Source organism: Pan paniscus, chromosome 9 (genome assembly GCF_029289425.2).
Source record: "Pan paniscus chromosome 9, NHGRI_mPanPan1-v2.0_pri, whole genome shotgun sequence".
In the NCBI taxonomy this organism is placed as follows: Eukaryota; Metazoa; Chordata; class Mammalia; order Primates; family Hominidae; genus Pan; species Pan paniscus.
The window spans coordinates 14,436,689-14,456,778 of NC_073258.2; the positions used below are offsets into that span (position 1 = coordinate 14,436,689).

Sequence of the window (20,090 nt, forward strand, 5' to 3'; positions counted from 1 at the left end):
CTGACTAAATAAGGGAATACTGGGACATGTTGTAGCCCTTGATGTTATTTTAAAAACAAAACAAAATGGACTCAATGAGTTTTTTGGAATGATGCCAACAGGTAAAGAAGGACAGGGCCACAAATTTGGCAGCCAGGATACAAAGACCCTATGGTGAAAGTTATCCAGGCTTGTCTGGAAGAATCCCCAGGTCCTGAGAGCAGTAGACAGCCACACACCTGCATGGAGGAGCTGTTGGGCCCCTGACATGCCCAGGCTACTCAGAGACCACAGAAATCAGCTTGTTCTGCAGCTGACACCATCAACCTAATGAGATTTCAAGTTCAATTACTGTCACTTATCTGTCCTGTCTACTGGCACCAAGCAAAAGCAAAGTGCTCCATTTCTAAGTAACGGTTTCCAGATTTCAAGGCCAGAAGCCAGGCTCTTTGCAGGGTACAGGCTTTGCAGCCCAAAGGGGCTCAAGCCTTCAGCTTCAGCAGGATTAAGCAAAGCTCCATCGCCACGAATGTCTGTCTTCCAAACCACATCTTCCTGGCTCTTTCCTCTAGGGTTTGCATGAAGTCTCATTACAGTATACAGCACAGGACATGGTAAAGCACTGCAGTTGCAGGATATGTTCCTAACTCAGCATGTATTCCTAACTCCTTGGCATGGCTCTCAAAGGCCTGCCTGATCTCATCCCTGCCTCTCCCCCAGCTTCACCTGCTGCTCCCCCAAGCACATCTCCTGCTCTGGCATTCTAAATTGTTTAGCGTTCCTCCAACATATTCTTATTTCCACATGCCTCCTTGACTTTGAGCAAGAAATACTTGTTCAACGAATACCCTTTTTCCCCACAACTGAGAATTCCTAGACAACATTCAAAATACAGCTCAACTGCCACCTCTTCCAGGGAGCCTGTCAAGAAGTGTGAGGGTCTAAGATTCTATTCTACTTGCAAGATGATACATGTTCCTGCCACAGTTTCATGGCTGCTAGCAGAAGACATGAGATTTCTGGGTCAGAGACAAAGGACTTTATTTCAGCAACACAGAAACAGCATAAGCCTCTTGTCTGTATCAGTTCTCCTTGCCTGCAGGTTCCACACTGCCCCATGGAGGGGTCCAGATGGGTGCTGCACATGCATTGGGTTTACATCACACCTAAGAGATCTCAAGCTCAGAGAACCCAAACCTTTGATAATGGACTGCAAGCAAACCTGCCCTCTGCCAAGGAGGGAGAGCTAGCTCTGTTTTTCAAGGCCACCGCCTAGAAAAGATGGCCTGGAACAAGAGATCAATTAGTGTCAGATATAGTTTGGATTATTTGTCCTCTTTAAATCTCATGTTGAAATTTGATCTCTAGTGTTGGAGGTGGGACCTAGCAGAAGGTAGCTGGGTCATGGGGGCAGATCCCTTATGAGTGGCTTGCTGCTGTTCTCGCTCTATTAGTTCCCATGTGTTCTGATTGTTAAAAAGAGGCTAGACATAGTGGCTCATGCCTATAGTCCCAGCACTTTGGGAGGCCGAGGTGGGAGGATCTCTTGGGGCCAGGAGTTCAAAACCAGCTTGGGCAATATAGTGAGACACTGTCTCTACAAAAACAAAAAACAGAAAAAAGCCTGGCACCTCTCCTCTCTCTCTCTCTGTCTCTCTCCTCCCTCCCCTCACTTCCTCTCACAATGTGATGCCTGCGCACCTTCATCTTCTGCCATGAGTGGGGGCTTTCCGAAGCCGTCACCTGGTGCAGACACTGGTGCCATGCTCGTACAGCCTGCAGAACGGCAAGCCAAATAAACCTTTCTTTGTAAATTACCCAGGCTTTTGTACTACTTTATAGCAATGCAAATGGACTAAGAAGTGCCTTTGCTTATACAATGAGCAGAAACAGAGACCCGTAGAGAACTGTCTCCCAAGCAAGTCTTCCATGGCTACCTGGTTTTCCCCTGCACCATGCCCCCACAATGCCCTGTGCAACCTTTGCCTTTCAAAATTATGCATCCATATTGTAATGACTTGTTTATTTTTTTTGTCCACTACTAGCCTGGATGCTTCTCCGATGTTAGAGACTATCTTTTACACTTCTCTGCCAAAAACGTAGCAGGTACTCAAAGAATGTGCAAATAAATGAATGAATTAATACTGATAATTTTGATAGCCAAGGATTGGGCTACCAAAATAATCAAATCATAACAAATGCCTGCTATTTACTGACTTCTTACTCTTTATGTTCCAGGTATTGTATAATATTTTGACCTGGGTTATTTTATTTTATCTTCATGACAATACTATATGGAAGGTACTGTTATTAAGCCCATTTTACATATGGGAAAACTAAGGCTTAGAGCAGTTCAGGAACTTAACCAAAGGCACACAGCTAATAAGCAATAGAATTGCCATTTGAACTGGATCTGCCTGTGCCCGAGCTGTTAACCACCCCCTCTGAAGTGCTGCTTCTATCAGCAGTCATCTAAACCTTGTTTGTATTCGCAGGGGTGGAGGCAGTAGCCTGCATGTCCCCACCACCCACCCTCTGTGACTCAGCCCATCAGTCGCCTCACATAGACATTGAGCACTCAAATGTTCCTGCTAGGACTTCCCACCTCCCTAATCACCTCACACTGGAATAGATGGTATTTGCTCTTGGGCACGGCCTGGAATGCAAAACTGACCTTTCTCCCTGACAAAGAAAAGAAGGGATAAGATAAATTTGCAGACTCTGCATTTGATAAAATTTACAGTTCTCAAACAGCCATCCCCCTTGTTTATATTTCTTTGATCTAATAATCAAAGAAATATAAACAAGGTGCCATGCTCGTATAGCCTGCAGAACTGTAAGCCAAATAAACCTCTTTTCTTTGTAAATTACCCAGGCTTGTGTACTCCTTTATAGCAATGCAAATGATCTTTATATTTCTTTGATCTAAAAATCAAAGAAATATAAACAAAACGAAGATATATTTTTTTCTTTTCCTATCATATGATCACGCACTGTTAACACCCACTGTAGGTGAGGGCTGGTGAAACACAGCCTCAGAAGTTGATGCTAAAAATAAAATGGGTGTAGCCTTCCTAGAGGAAAATTTGTCAGTATCTCTCAAAATTTTAGATATGCATACCCTTTGACTTAGCAATTTAATTTCTAGCATTTACACTGAAAGTATTTGCAAAACCATTCAAAAATATAGAGAGATGTTTAGACCAAAATTGTAAATTCACAAACTCTTTTGAAAATAAAGAAATCTATAAAGGAAAAATCTCTGCAAGCTTAAAATCCTCTGGAAAGATCTACTAATGATTTAATATATGTCTTACCAGGATTTTTTATGCGTTTTTTTCTAAAACTAAGATATTTCATATACCATATATGTATATTTTATATACTTTAAATATTATATATACTGTTCTGCAATTTTTTTCACTTAATGTTTGATTGAAGACAACCTTTTATACCATCTCCACAGTATTAACTCCAAAGTACTTTGATTTTAGATGTGGAATCGCTTCTATTTAATGAATTCTTTCTTGGAAGATATTGAGGTTGAGGAGAGTACAACTTAATATACCAGGTAGCAGCACAAAAAGAAAAGCCTACCCCATAAAAATTGCTCACCCACATCAACTTTATTTATTTGGGAATTATTTACCCATTTCTCAGAATGATACAAAGCTCTTCAATTTTTCTTATATATCTTTTCCTACTGAATAATGCAAGAGGGCCTTGTATTTAGCCATAAATCACGAAGTCAACGCAAAATATAAATCTCGAAACACAAATGTACCCAAACTCTGTGTGGTTATCAGACTATGGAACCGAACATTCACACAAGCCTTTGCTATCAACCTTAGGACAATAAGTCTGTTTCTTTCTGCAGAAACCAGTATCACCCCTTGCCAACTTGGGGCCCCAACTTGGAACTTGTCAGTACCCAACCATCGCCTAGTCCCCTGGTCGTTCATTATGACCTATCCTTCCCTTTGTCTGTATCCCCAATCCTCAACCTAGACATATAGGACAGGCACGGTTAGGAACAACAGCGGGATGAGTCAGCCTGGTGGCCAGGAACACAGAGCTTCTGGCAGAGCACATCACTCAGAGAGCAAGGCAGGCTGCTGCAGAATGAAACCAGCCTGAGGCTACAAACGTCAGAGGAAAGACGCCTGTGCCTGTGGAGACCTTTCGCATTTCCCCCCAGTCTCATGCCATTCTTTTTTCCGTAAAGTTGCTGGGAACCAGCAAATTAGAACCCAGTTTTAATTACTCTTCAGTAATAATGAACCTCACACAAAGAGCTTTTATAAACCTTGCCACACTAGATTCTCACTCAGTCTTGTGAAAGGGGGATTATTAGCCCCATTTGATAGTTGAAGAAACCGAGTCACAAAGGGCAGAGCTTGTAAAAGGCAATGCAGGGCTCGAACCGAGGTCTGCATCTCACCTTCTTCAAACTTCTTCATTCTGCCTCAAAATGGACAGAAGGGAAGGGCTGCATTTCCTGGGACTCAGCCACCACCCCAGCCTCCCTGGACCTTGCAGGTCTCCCCAGGAGGCAGATCCTCTGGGAACTGATTGAGTCCCTCTAGAGGTGCCGCACCCTCCCCTGGTGCGGTTCTGTTAAAATAATAAGCCCCCAGCGATTCCTCATCATGTTACCTTCTGACACTCCATTAAATGGACTGAGTCCAGCATCAAAAACCAGGGTGCAGGGAGAAAACAAAGCCAGCACCCCACTCTAGAGTGTATGAACAAGTTGGGGTCAGGGAAGAACTTGAGACCTGAGGGAGAAAGGGCTTGTTCGATACACTTTCCTCTCCCACTTTCTGGCTTGGTCTCTCTGGGCTTGGAGGTGATGGGTGCTCACTGCTCCATGGGAAAAGACGGCCACGGCTTAACACCCCATTCTCCCCAGGCTCCAATACATTTAACAGGCAAAGTATCCTCACAACATGCGGTCTCACACTTGTCGGGAACTCCATGATCACTGTCCTCAGTCTGCTGTCCCAGTCAAAAAGCCACCACCAGCACTGGAACAAGGAAGTCACTGGGTCACTCAAATCTCTACAAGCTGGGTGCTTTTGGCAGGAAAATGCATCCACCTGTGGCCTCAGAAGTCTGTTGTTTGTTTTTTTCTAGAGACAGGGTATTCCTGTCACCCAGGCTGGAGTGCAGTCATGCAATCATAGCTCACTGCAGCCTCAACCTCCTGGGCTCAAGTGATCCTCCTGCCTCAGCCTCCTGAGTAGCTGGAACCACAGGCATGTGCCACCAGGCCCGGCTAATTTTTTTTATTTTTTATTTTTTGTAGAGGGGTCTCAATTTCTTACCCCGGTTGGTCTTGAACTCCTGTCTTCAAGTGATCCTCCCACCTCAGCCTTCCAAAGTGCTGGGACTACAGGTGTGTGCCACTGTACCCAGCCTTCCAGAAGTCTTGGCCAGTATCTTGGAGTTGCTTGTACATGATTGAACTTACAGCTTCAAACGAGGTGTGTTCACTTAGATACAAACCAGCTCACTTTTTAACATCAAATTCTAATGTGAAACCGGAAAGACAACACATGCAGGACGTGCTAAGCCTTGTAGCTGCGAGTTGGATTTTAAAGAGGATGTGTGCCATCAAAAGGGTGCCTTGGCTAATTGGGCCAGACTCTTCCTATGTGGGGACACAGTTCCATAAATAAAAGTGTCCTATTAATGCACAATGGCTTGCCCATGCTCTAGCTTCTACATGCTGCTTTCCTCCTCACCCCCAGCACAAAAGCAGCACAGCATCAGTGCATCTGCCACTGACCTGTGAAGTGGGGCAGGCGGCAAGTGCAGCACAAAAGCCTCACAACAAAGACGTCAGACCACATCCCCATCAGCCGACGTGCTCAGGTGCAATAACAAGCTGCGGTGTCCTTTTCCCCTTTCACATTTGAGTGTAAAAACAGACCAGGGCCTTGCACATACTGCGTGCAATTTCTAGACAGGCATATAGTGTTACTCTCTGTAACTTTCTGTGAGCCTCCTTGGGTTACCATACATATTAATACACATTCCAGCATTTGAAGAAAGGAAAGTATAGGGTGCGTGGTGATTACTTTTAATTGAATTCATCTGGAAATTTTAAAGCCTGAAAATTTAGCTCCTGTGTATAGTATTTGAAGGTTTACACAGCATATGATTTGTCCTTCACCATGGCAAATCTCCCTCTTCCCTCTGAGAGAAAGTTTCTGCAGTGTGTAATGCATTTCAGAGCCAACCGTAAAAATTATTAAATTGCAAAATGATAGAATGAGACAGTGGTGACAATGCACAGTCCCCTGCATTCCTTTGATAGTAAACTAGTCTTTATCGCTTTCTATTCAGAAAAAGAGCTCCGTGTCTCTGTAAAGACGATGCTGAAGCCCTAGGTCAACTGTGTTAGGATGACAGTGAGCCCAGGAATAGGAAGGTGGTTGAATGAAAGAATTCTGTGGACATGGGAAACTAGATCTCACTTCCCTGACTCTGGGCAAGCCACTGCGACAATGAGTGCAGCTCTGTAGTGAGGCACACATGCCACATTCTCTGCCATATGACATCCCTCTCACAGGTGGCTTGAAAAATCTCCAATCTGTTCTCCAAAGCCCTGTGGGATCGTCCAGACACTGGCCAGTCAAGCATCAGACGCCCCCGGTCTCCCTTCCAGTTAATCAAACGGGAATTTAGTCTAATATAGAAACCCAATATGCTCATATCCCGAGGGTCTGAGCAGGCATCAAGACAACCTTGGCGAGCCTCCAGCACGTGGGGTACTTAGATCTACCGCCCCCCTCAACCTCCTGCATTCTCAGGACTGTCATATATGGGGGTACGGATTCTGCCCTGCACAAGGGGGCCAAGGTGTGTCCTCCATCACACAATGGCCACAGGAGACTGCGTGGGCAGGTGTGGAGATTCTGGGCCTTCCAGATGAGATCTGAAGAAGAGTACACAGGGGCACACAAGGCCATGCATGCTTGGGAAAAGTGACGCACAGCACAAAAGTGCAGGCAACCAGTTTCTGCCCAAGCATGCCGTTGGCATGTTCAAGATCTTGTCTCTTCCCCATCCCACTCTCAGAGTCTCAATTCCCCTGACTAAAAGGCACCAACTGGACACAGCTGCCTCGTTGAAAGGGTGGAGAGGGCAGCATGGGATGCACATGTGGCAGCCTCATGTATCCTGGTCCTCCAGCAGGTGCAGATGTGCTCACAGGCACGGCTGCTGCCCTCCCCAGAGCACGGCTGTACCACTGTGCAATGATAGATTAAGTTTTTTTTTTGACTTGAGAACAAAGGCTTTTTTCCTAATTCACAACCCTGTGAGTTCTGCTTCCCCTGCCCTTTTCATTCTACAACTCTGCTCAGGCCTCAATCCTTCATCAAACCCCAAACACAGCCTGAGATCTGGAACACTCTAAACCACTTCCCTCTAGACCATGATCATATCCTATGGCTGGCTGGTTTTTGTTTTGCTTTCTTCTGTCTCTTCCCACCTTTGGAAGCTGGCCTCTCTTCCATCCCTGCCTTAGTTAACCTTGTCTTCATTTCAGAGGCTTCTGTGCTGCCAGGGCTGGGAGAGATGATGGACATTGTTACCTCACTTGAAGATGGGGAAACTGAGGTGCCCTAGCTGGTAGGTGACAAAGTGGGGCTTCTAGACTCCACAGCCAGTGCCCTTTCCACTTCACTGCACAGTTCCTCCCCCACCCCCAGGCTCCCTCGAATGGTGGGTCACTACCATTGCACACAGCCAACTGGACCCCCAGCCTGCTGTAAATGTCGGCCAGCTCCCGACATTTGAGCACTGTGCCAAAAACAAGGGAAAAAATCCATCAGCTACTAACCAAGACAACACCACCTTCCTAACTGTCATCCGTACACTGGTTCTCTTCCAGCCATCAGACCAAAAGAGGTGGGGAAAATCCTCAGTGCCCTGGGAAGTCTGAGGATGCAGAAGCCATCTGGATACAGAGGGGGCTGGCTTCCTGCGGTCTTCATAAAAAAGGCACACTTTCCCTACTGGCCACTCCTCAGCAGGCGTGTGCATCCGAAGCCAGCGTATCTTTGGGAAGATGAAGTGCAGTTGAGCCACCTCTGGTCTGGGAGTTAGGAGACCAGTGACTCCAACCAGGTCATCCCCCGACCTGTGCCCAGGTTTTCTTTCTGTGAAATCACACCCCTTCCAAATTTATGACTCTATAATTCTGTGAAATCCATTCTGCCTCTGGACTAAGCAACAGGCAACTAACAGAAGCAATGACAGGGGACCAGAGCCTAGCCCTGAAATGGACGGACAGCCTTTTTCCCTTTAGGCCATTGGGCTCCACATAAGGTGTTCTTGTTCTCAAACTGCCTGACCAGAGGTGGGATTACAAAAGGGGTAGCCATCCCAGAGGCTTTGGGGATTTCACCACCTGATATACCAGGTCTGTCACCAAAGTCCCAGTCAACATGTCTGGTACTTGCTTGTACCCCTTTCAAAGCTGAGACAGGCCATGCAAATGACCACTCAATTTAATTTCTCTGTTGTTTCTGATGCCAAGTGCATGGAGGCGTAACCTATTACTGGACTACATCTGTCTGATCAGAAATGTAGGAATTGAGGAATCTTGGTAGAAATGAGTCAGGAGACTCCACTCCCTCCTGCCCATGGTCTGCATCTGAGTCACCGTTGGCAAACTGAATGAAAATGAAAGTGAGTGTGTCGGGGTGCAAGTACAGGAGAAATAACAACTTACGTGGCTCCTTCTGCCTTCTTCATCTCCCACAGATGTGATAACTGTCTCTGAAAAGACCATTTGTCCAGTCTGGTCGTTGGTAATCTACAGTAAAACAGGTACAATGAAAGTAAAATAGAAGGAATTCTGGACAAATTCCACAAGTTGTTTTTGTGTTTTGTTTTCCATTTTCTGAAGCAGGAGCATCCAGTATAGGAGTCAAAATGCCCACCCCGCTTTCTTTCTGAGTTCCCCCAGCAGCTGTGAGATGGACGGCTTCCCCTGGGCACAGTGATAAGAGATGTTAACAGAGTCAGCCTCACAGGGTTGCTATGAGGAGGAAATGAGGGGATCCGGAGAAATCACTCCGCACAGTGCCCAACACCCAGCAAAATGCTCAAGGATGTCAGCTGTTTCTATCTTTCTTGGGGCTCATCACTTGAAACTCAATGTCAACTTTATTCTTGACAAATTACAAGTCCAGGTGTCTAGCTGAACATCTTTCATGAAAAGCAAGCAGGTTTTAGCTCTAGCAGCCCTACCTGATTCTAGTGAATGGTTTCATTTCATCAAGAAAGTGCTTAAGTACAATGAGAGACTTGTTCCAATATTCCTGTATCTGTTGTCTGCCTCTGATTCTGTAACCAGGTGCAGGCATCTCAAAGCTAAGTCTAACATAGAACCCAGGCTCTTCCTGCCCCATGAAAGGTCACGTCTAATGTCTGATTTGGTGGTGAAGGACAGAAAAGAAGTTTGGTCACCTGGCCAAGATGGTGAAACCCCATCTCTACTAAAAATACAAAATTTAGCCGCAGTGGCAAGTGCCGATAATCCCAGCTACTCGGGAGGCTGAGGCAGGAGAATTGCTTGAACCTGGGCTGCAGAGGTTGCAGTGAGCCGAAATCGTGCCACTGCACTACTCCAGCCTGGGCGATAGAGTGAGACTCCATCTCAAAAACAAACAAACAAACAAACAGAAAGAAAGAAAAGAAAAGATGCTGGCTCAGGAGCTAGGAGATGTGTGTTCTTTGAGCTCTGTCTCAGTCGCCAATAACCATCCAGTATGTCACCTGGAACAAATAATATATTTTCTCTGATTCAAAATTTTCTCACTTCTACATCATCTTTAAGGTCTCTGCCAGCTCTAATATCACAGGAATCTGCAGCCAGGATAAAGTGGAAACTCTTGTACTAATTTGCAGAAGGGAATCAAATTCTAGTTCTGAGAAGGTAAGGATCATGCTTTTACATTTTTACCTAAATAATTCCTCTCCCCAAATGAAATGATCTCTTCCCTTATGCCAGCTTTTTATAGAATTAACCAATGTCATATTTTAAAAAATTCTACAAGCCTGTATGTATGGGTTGCATGACTTATTAGAACCTTTATTATAACAATTTGTATTTTTCTTAAATCTCCAGAAGAAGAATATATGTTTTCCAAATATGTTTCACTACTACTGAGCTTTTCTTTTATGAAGCATTGCATAAGACTAGTGTTTTTTGTTTGTTTGTTTGTTTGTTTGTCTTTTGACACAGAGTCTTGCTCTGTCGCCCAGGCTGGAGTACAGTTGCGATGATCTCGGCTCACTGCAACCTCCGCCTCCCGGGTTCAAGTGATTCTCCTGCCTCAGCCTCCCTGAGTAGCTGGGACTACAGGTGTGTGCCACCATGCCCAGCTAATTTTTGTAGTTTTAGTAGAGACGGGGTTTCGCCATGTTGGCCAGGCTGGTCTCGAGCTCCTGATCTCAGGTGATCCGCCCGCCTTGGCCTCCCAAAGTGCTGGGAATACAGGCATAAGCCCCCGTGCCTGGCCTTTTTTTTTTTCTTTTTTTTGACAGTCTCACTCTGTCACCCAGGCTGGAATGCAGTGGCATGATCTCAGCTCACTGCAACCTCTGCTTCCAGGTTCAAGTGATTCTCCTACCTCAGTTTCCCAAGTCGCTGGGATTACAGGCACGTGACACCATGCCTGGCTAAGGCTAATTTTTTTTTTTTTTGTATTTTTATTAGAAGTGGGGTTTCACCATGTTGGCCAGGCTGGTCTCGAACTCCTAACCTCAAGTGATCCTCCCACCTTAGCCTCCCAAAGTGCTGGGATTACAGGCCTGAGCCATCACGCCTGGCCGAAGATTAGTGTTCTATGAAGCCCAGTTGAGAACTACTGCACTGTGTTAATAACATAACTTTATTATAATAACAGTAATAATAAGAACAGTGGTTTTTGCATTGCATTTTACAGTTTACAATGAGCTTTCATAAACTTTAGGTCATTTGACCTGCACAATACTGTAATGTAGATGTTGATATCCTTATTTCATAAATGCAGTTAGTGAGAATCAGGACATTTAAGTAATTTTTCAAAAATCACACTGGTGACTGGTAGGACTCACACTCAGGTATTCTGACATTTACAAGAAGCAACTTTAAGAAGCAACCAAACCTGTTGGTTAATTATTGTCAGAAAGGGTGACTTGATATTGGTTTTGACAAGAATAAAATAATCACTTTGAAAACATTCTTCAGTCGCAGATGAGCAATGACAAAGGATTATGTTCTGCTGGTAAACTCATTCATTTACCTGGAGCTCATACACTCTGTAGCTGATCCATCTAACTGAGCCCATTACGATGCAGTGGGAGAAGTGCCACACAAAAGCTACTTTATAGTCAAGGCAACGGCACATAAAAATTGATCCCCTGTGCTCTGTGGCACAGAAACACTATTGTTTCAACCAAGTAATTACCTGGGCACTTGAATAAAAGTGAGGCTCTTTTGTGAAGCCGCTGTGGCCTTGCATACAGGAGTTGAGATGAGCTGAGGGGGCAGGCTCCTTGATATTCACAACGGGATGCTAACAACGACCCTGAATATCTGCACGGCACACAGTCTTAGGCAGTTTGCTCTCAGAGTCCTGCCAAATCATGTCAGAGACATTGCACACCAGGGGCAAGCTAGTGCTATGTTCCTTGAGATTCGCAGAGCTTTCTTCATCAGGTCAGAATGGGAATGAACCTGGTTGTTCTTCATGCATGATGTTAGACCAAGAGGCACTCAGACAGGTGGTAGTTTGGGGAAAAATCTGCTATAGAATTTTGAACGCACAACCAGCAAATGAATGTTTAATTTTGTAGCAATAGAGGGTTTCTCTTTTGGAAATGGGGTATATCATATTTACATTCCTCCTAAAAAAAAGTGAGGGTCAATTCACCATAACGTGGTCTGTAGTTCAATCCCTACTGAGACATACATAAAAACCTATGAGATAGATCAATTCCACAAATTCAATGCTAGGAAAGGGTCTTTTTAGACATTCATTTGCTTTCTTTTTTTCAAATGATAATCCCTGGACATTCCTTTGCAACTGGACTGGCAGGAAGCCTAGGGTTAAATATATTGCTTAAATGCAAAAGCAGTTTAGGATCCTGATACATTGTCTCCCCACTTTCAACAGTAACATTACTCTTTCTGGTTTTCAATCCGTATTTTATGATTCTCGATTGTAGTTTGGGCTTGTATATCACATATGAAAAAACAAAAAAACCTTAGTTCTCTGATGGGACTGGATGCTATAGAAAGGAGGAAGTGCTGGCCATGACTTACCTTGTGAATTTCTCGGTGCACATGGATGGTATTATTTCCAACCTTCGTGTCTGTGTTGGTCTCATTGTGATAGCTGGGAGGTAAGTTTGCCAGGTTCACTTCTGATGACGCTTTAGCAGCCGCTTCTTCTGCCTCCATCTATTAAATCGATGAATTTAATGAGCAAAATTATTTTCTCTTGTTACAAATGGGAGTCTATTAGAAAAAAAAATCTCTTTTCCTCTTCTGCAATTACAAAGAATGATGATGATGATAGGTGCAATTAATTGAGTACTCACTATGATAAGATATTATACTAAACGTTTTACATATATTACAGCACTGAAATTTCACAATCTCTCTGGGAGGTGGGTGTTAATGTCCTCATATTACAAATAGGGAAACTGAGGCTCAGGAAGACTAGATAAATTCCCCAGGGTCCCAGGAAAGGGTGGAGCTGGGATTTGAACATGTTTGCATTAGATAGTCTTGCTCCCTGTGTAAACGCTGTTGATGCCCTGCCCATCTCCTAGTGGCCTAATCTGGAGGTCACCTGCATCCAGTTCCCATACATGCCAACAACCAACTCTGTCTCTCTCTGAGGGCATTCTCTGGTCACCAAAGTATGCTCAGTCTGCAGAGGCCCCAAGTGCTACGGAGTTAACATCCTAGCAATGAGAGGCAGGCTATGGAGGTAAACAGTCTAGCTTCTCCCTTCGCTAGACAATTCTAAAGCATGTAGAATCTACGTCATCTCCCTCTAAGGCCTCCAGTGGGATGAAGCCCTAGATGCCCGCAGCAGTAACCTGTTTGCAGGCATACAGTTGATTGTCTTTCTTTTCTTTCATCACACTTTCCCACTTCCTGCTAGTGTTTTCTGGGAGCACATCCCAAATACACTATTTGCTCTTAAGTCCTTGTGGCAGGACCTGTTGGTGGTGGTGGTAGGGGCAGGGGATGGAGGGAACCTAAACTTACTCCCTGTAGGTAGGGCCACAGCTGTGTCTCCTTCCCCACCCTACCTCTTGGGTACCCTTGTAGGAAATCCTTGCAGAGGGACCCTTGTAGAGGGTCAGTTAACCAGTTCCCGGGGTCCACACCCCTTCTGGTTTTCTTAAACATATGTTCTTCTCTGGTGTCAGGTTTCTGTGGCCACTGTCCTCAAATCCTCCAGGCTCATGATCCTCCATAACATCTATACCAGATATGTCAGTGACCTCATATCTGCACCCAACTTCCCCTTCCAGATTTATCATCCTGTCCTGGCCCTGATGAGTGGGCAGTTGACAATGTGACCTGTTCACAGCTGATGGGACCCAAAGGGAGGTCACATCATAGACTAATTGAGCCAATCAGATACTCTCTCTAGGAATTTCAAATGAGAGACACAAAGAGAAGTCCTACTTGATAGTTGGCAATTTTCCAACACTGCTATTTTTGACTATGGGCTATTTTTATTATTTTTTTAAAAAAAGAATGCTCAAAAAGTATTTTCCTATTTAAAAAAATCACTGTCCTCTATCCCCTTAAGTACTAGATGAGCCCCTGCTTTAACCACCAGGTTTGCTGAGCTGAGGAGGATAAGAGGAAAGAATCCTCATGTCTCAATGCAACACAAAAACACTAAACTCAAAGTGTGAACAAAACCTGGTAGGCAGAAAGGCTCAACAAGGACTTAGTCAGTGGCCGGATTCTGTGCTGGATTCTGAGATGGCTGCTGAGATGTTTGAAACTTGATCACCGGCTTCATAACAATCATAATTCTAAGAATAGCCCCCACGTTTGGGGCACTGACCATGTCTGAGTCGTTGCACCAGATGCCTTGAATATTCACAGCAACCTTATGGGGAAGCTGTGATTATAGAGTCAGGTCCAAAGTTTAAAAAACTGAAATATCTGGATCCCTTCATGGACCCGCTGAATTGGGATTTCTAGAGATGAGACCCTGATAATACTGAGCTTCTCAGCTGATTCTGAGGATTTCCCTCCCCTCCCTCTGATCCCCAGTTAAGAATCTCTGTTCCAGGCAATAGGGAACTACAGCAAGTTCCAGAAGGCTAGCGGGAAATAATATAAAGAGTAGATCAGAAAGAGAGGGGAGTCAGGAAACTGGCTAGAATTAGGTCTAGGAGATGGGAGCTACCTCTGGGTAGGGACCTTCTAGGTGGGAAAGACTCTAAGTAAGTCTAGAAGGATCAAGCCACTGAGAGATGGCCACTGGATGAGTCAAGTCATTGCCTGCAGCATCCTCGGAGAGGAACACAGTGGAAAGTACCAGGATTCTGGAGTCAGACAAGGTGGGTTCAAGTCCTGGCTCTGCCACAAAGTAGCTGTATGACTTTAGGCAAGATACCAAATCCCACTAAACCTCAGCTTGCTCATTTGTAAAATAGGGATGTCCTACTTTGTTGAGTAGATATAAGAATTAAGGACCATGCAGTAGATATAAGAATTAAGGCATGAAATACACTATCTGCCACACAGCAAAGATGAAATACACAGCTGTTTTTATCCCGTTGCCCTTTAAGAAGGCAGTTTCAAAAGAAGCCAGTTTGTTTTGCCAGAGTTCTGAAGGGAATGGGTAGCTAGAAGCAGGAAGAGCAAACGTTGATATCATGTGTTTGAAGAGCTTGCCAACAAAGGGGAGAAGAAATGGGGCTGAGATAGAAGACAGAATGGGCAAGAAAATGACTTTTCTTAAAAACAAGAGACCTTGCCCTCAGTTACCACTCTGGTTAGTGATAGAAAAAACGCAGCTGGGAAGAGAAGACTGAAGGTGCTGGAGAGGACCCACCCAGAAGAAGAGAATGTTTTAGTGTTTTTAAAATTCCCATCGGGATCAGTTTGGCTTTCAAATAATTGACAAGTTGCCAAACCTAGAATTTGCTCTGGGCTGAGCAGATAGTCTTTTTATAAAACTTTTCCCCCCAAGCTCAGCCACTGGTTATTTCAACAGAATGAGCTAACGGTTCTTAAATGGCACCATGAACTAAAAGTATAGTTTACAATGGAAATTTCAACCGCAACTATTATTGCCACTAGCAAGAGAAACTTAAGTCTGAAGCAAAAGGAGCTGTTTCGTAGAGGAGGAATGTGAATGCTATTAAAAACGGCACTTATACTAGAAATAGGTGAGGCAGTAAGAACATTCTAAAACGAGTGAGTTACAGAGCTGGCCATGAGGGGAGGAGAAACAGAGTGGTTATGTCTTCAGAATACATTGATTGGTAGCATACAGAATAGTAACACAGGAAAGTAGGAATATCCCAGATTGAAGCCATTTGAAGATTTGCTTCTCCCAATAATGACCGTACAAGTAGAGCTGCTTTGTCCTTCCCCTTAAGAAACTTCAACAGCTTGATTCAGCTGGAACATTGAAAATGCCAGGAAGTTACTTGAAAGGAGATTCGTGATGCAACTATGTAAACAAATAATGCATCTGGCCCAGGTCCTTTTTGATTTTTCCCCTGAACAATGACTAAATACCAATTATCCTGTGTCTATGAGATTTAAGGGGCATTCTGGCAGTCTCCATAAAAAGTTAATACTAATAATCACAGTCTATAAACAATCTATTGTATTCTATTTTTGAAGATATCTAAAAGATACTTTTAATATTTTAAGATTAATTTTTAATGGTTTAAGATATTTTAAAAGATAGAGTCTATTGAGAATCTATCAGACACTGGTGGTGTTTTGTTATCATTCATACTGCTACTAGTAATATGATGATAATGATACCTGTTACTTATTTACAACCAACCATCATGTCATCCTTACAGCCACCTCACAATGAAGCTGCCTGTATTACACGTGTTTTACTTAACCCCATTTTAGGCAGTCAGCGGATGGCCTGCCCTAGAACCACAGGCATCACAAGCTCAATTTAATGTGAAGCTGCAGAGTTAAGAGACATTGGGGCCTATATGACTCCCTTCACCCTTTAATTGTTCCATGTCATGATAGTTTCACAATCACAGGAAACAAAGATCATGGATCTTGGGCTCTTGACCTGACCAGTGGATATTCAGGGACAGCTGCCCAACTCACTGATTTGCTTTATTTGCAGCATCTCATTTAATTCTCACCTTACCCTAAGAGGTGGACACTTCTCCACTTCAGACTCGGGACGCCACTGCCAGTAAGTGGCAGAGCAAGGACTGGATGAGGGAAGATCAGTCCCCACTGCCTGTTCTCCTGCCATGGTGTTCAACCTCTCTCATCCTGTACCCACTGCCAGCGAGGACACCTCTGGGAAAGAGTGGCATAGAAGTGACAGCCTACATCTCCTCTGGTGGCAAACTTCAACCCCCCAACCTACACAGAGCCACATCTAGAGGGAGGAAAGCTGGGGTCTTGGCAAAATCCAGTCTGGATAACGCCCATGGAGAAGACCCCGTCACTAGGTCCTGCAGGGCCCCACACTGCTCTGCTCAAGAAGAGACTGAAGAGGCCCTTGCTGCTCTCTCTCCTCCCTCAGCAGAAGCTAACGTCAGAGGACCACGCTGCAGACTTTCTGAACAGTGGTGGGCACAAAAACATAGAGGTGACTTAGTCAGTCTTACCGGGAATCTGTGTGCAGGAGGGAAAGTCCTAGAACCTGGATAAGGAAAGCAGATGGCCTGCCCTAGAACCAGAGGTATCGCAAACTCCATTTAATTTGAAGCTTCAGAGTTAAGAGACATTGGGGCCTATCTGAATCCCTTCACCCTTTAATTGCTCCATGTCATGATTGTTTTGCAATCACAGGAAACAGAAAGATCATGGGTCTTGGGATCTGGGCCTGTCCAGTGGATATTCAAGGACAGCTGCCCAATTCACTGCCTCCCAAGCCAGTGTCCCCTTCACTGCAAACTCCACAGGCTAACTGTTGTGGAGTGGGAGGGGAAATAGCCCCAAACTACAAAGGGCTGCGGGGAGAAAGCAACTTCTCCCTGGAGACAAGGGCCAGCAGTTAAGGCTTTGCACAAGGGGGGCTACCAAGCTGCAGACAGCAGGGATGTGAAGACAGACCAGGGGCGAACCAGCCTGGACATTGGTTTCCTGCTGCCTCCTTCACTAGGATGTCTGGCTCCTCTCTATAGACACAGGCTACAGACAGATTGGGCCCAACAGCGCCCTCGTCTACCCACCCCAGGCACCAGGGACAGCTCCCCGCACCTGGACGGAGAGGGCTGGGCCAGTGACATCTCCTGCCCAGGCAGCCCTGGGCATGCGTGGGTGACCATCACAGAGGACAGAACAAGATGCCACCCACAGTGTTTAGACCTGGAGGTGATGGAGGGCAGAAGCTAGGCAAAGCTTTGCTAAGGTACGTGGTATCTGATAATAGTTGCTAAATACTGCGCACCTATTATTTGCCAGGTGCCCACACATATGACATTTAGTTTTCACAGGAAACTGAGGTGCAGGATATTAAGTGATTTGCCCAATGTCACCCTGCTACTGAGTGGCAGAGGAAGACCTGAGCCCAGGACAACTGCGAAGCACCGTTGGGTGGAGGGGGTATTGCCTCTCACATCCTCATCCGCCACTCATACAGTGCTGAGATTTAGGATTTCCATCTTCCCTCTCTGCCCCCACATTGTATGAGAAGCAAGACAGCCCAGACAGACTGCCAGCAAAGCTCAGGGCTCTTTGCCTCTTTGTCCCTGCATGGCATCCTAACAAGCTCAAAGCATAACGGACAAGCTAGAACTTGGCGATGCCTGGAGCTTGTCCCGGGTTTCTGTGAAACCACAGTGCTGGAATACCAGGGGCCCTGCAAACCTCCGCTGACAATAGGGAAGGCCAACGGCATGCCTGACGCCAACTGCAGGCAGGTGGTGGCCCCAGCTACCTAGGGAGGGTCCAGCTGCAGAGCCTCTCGGTGGACAGGCTCAGATCCAGACTTTTTGGCAAGGAGGCAAAACGAGGCGGGAGTAGGGATCACCCTGCGCTGCCTCCAGGTCACTCCGCATCTGCTGTCGGCCCTTCCCAGGCCCTGCGCGGGACCCGAGGTCCCTGGCCAGCGCTCTTCCATGCCTTCCCAGACTTCGCTGCCCCCAGTCTGGCGCTTCTCAGAGCCCCGCGCCGCCAGGGCGCACCCACCTCTTTCACCGCGCTGCGCAATTTGTGCTGCGTGTCCTCCATCAGTTCCTCAACCTCGCGGAACATCTCATTGAGGGTGGCCTCCTCCTGCGGGTAGCTGAGAGCCGGGCCGGGCTTGACTGGAGCCGAGGTCGCCGTCGGAGCGGGCGCGGGGGCCGTGGGGACCGCCGCCGCCAGCAGCAGGCACAGCAGGGTGGCCCCAAGCCGCTGCATCTCCGCTCTGCGCCCGCAGCCGCCGCCTGTGTGTCCCGGAACGCGATCAGAGGCGCGCGGACCACCCCCCTCGCTGGGCCCGCCGCCCCGCCCCGTTCCGCCCCGCCGCCCGCCCCTGGCGCCCCTCTTTCCCGCACCCGCCCGGAGACGGGAGGAAACCGAGGCCCCTGAAAACGCAGCTCCCCTACACCCGAAAAGACGCGACCCCACCCGCTCCAGCCCGAGCCCCGATCGCCCCAGGACCCCGCACCCCCATCCTCGAGCACAAGCTGAGCTCTGCTCCTCACCTGTGATGCTGGAGCCCTCGCCAGAGCAACCGAACCCGGATCCTCTACGCTAATAGCTCCCAAGCCCCAGCTCACCTAGACTCTGTCCCCGGTTCAAACCCTAGCCCCTCCTCGACCAGGTCAGAGTGCCCGACCCCCACTTCCACCTCAAGCCTCTCTCAGCCCCTACCTGGGGTGGACGGAGCACAGGTCAGCCCCCTCCCCTTGGCGTCGGGTCCTACTCGAGCGCCCCGCCCCACATCCACCCAAGAGAGGCTGAGCTCAGCAGATTCCTCCCCTCCCCCGCCGCCGCCCCTCACCCACCCCGACTGGACCGAGTTGCGCTGAGGGCTGAACTGGATCTCCTCGCTCCCGCCGGGAGGCCGCCGGGCTGCGGGTGCAGATGCGGGAGCGGCGCGGTGGGCGGGCCGCGGGTGCGGGAGCGCGGCGGGGTGCGGCAGCGCCGGTACCCGAGGGAGCCCGCAAGACGCGCCACGCCCGCCCACCAGGCCCCCCCCCCGCCCCCCCCCGAGCCCCGCCCGCCCACCAGGCCCACCCCGCCCCGCGGAGGGGCCGCAGCCCGGCCATTGGCCAGCCGGGGCGCCGGCCACCTCACGCCCCACGCCCTCCTCTTCTGCCTCAGCGACCAGGTCTACCGAAGGCAGCCATCTCCTTCACTGCCTGCCCCTGCCCCCGCGGCATCCCAGGCCCCTGTCTTCTCTGGCCTCCAGGCTTGCAACAGCCCACCGAGGTTGGGGGTAGGGGGAATGTTCCTCAGTCCCACCTTGGTCTTTCCAAGCCAACCTCTGTCCTGTGAAATCCTCAGGAAAAATCCCAGCCCCCAGCCTGGCATTCAAGCCATCACCGCTGGCCTTAGTCTGCCGTGGTTGACACCGTGCTCCAGCCAGGATAACGCACTTGCAGCCCCTGGAATGGGAGAACGTCATGAGAAAGTCAGCAAGCTCCTCAAGGGCGGCATAGAGGAGTGGTCAGCACCAGACACCTGCAGCCAGCTCTGCTCCTTCCTAACTTCCCGCCCTGGCGAAGTTACCAGATTTGTATGCGTCCCAGTTAGCCCTAATGTAAAACTTTGACAAGTCTCAAAAACGTAATATGGAGTGGGTAGTGGAGAATCAGAGAAGTTAGACGATCAGGCCAAACAGCAGGTGAAGGCAGGGATGGCCAGAGGTCCTGAGTGTAGCTGACTGCTCTCCAGCTTGAAACCCCAAGACTGC

The 20,090-nt window shown here is 47.3% G+C and overlaps 1 protein-coding gene across 4 annotated transcripts in view; it reads right to left on the reverse strand.

Annotated features, from left to right (window-relative positions):
- Positions 1-19,661, reverse strand: part of DKK3 (dickkopf WNT signaling pathway inhibitor 3) — a 46,498-nt gene extending 26,837 nt beyond the window's left edge. Inside the window, exons 1-4 of one of the 4 annotated variants that reach the window (XM_003818170.5) lie at positions 19,640-19,661; positions 18,377-18,615; positions 12,308-12,445; positions 8,726-8,809 (exon numbers count right to left, since the gene is read on the reverse strand). In XM_003818170.5, coding sequence (XP_003818218.4) covers positions 8,726-8,809; positions 12,308-12,445; positions 18,377-18,589 — 435 coding nt within the window. In that variant the 5' untranslated portion in view covers positions 18,590-18,615; positions 19,640-19,661. The other 3 variants (XM_034932154.3, XM_034932155.3, XM_003818169.5) reach the window with 3 other exon arrangements.
- Positions 19,662-20,090: the final 429 nt, after the last annotated feature.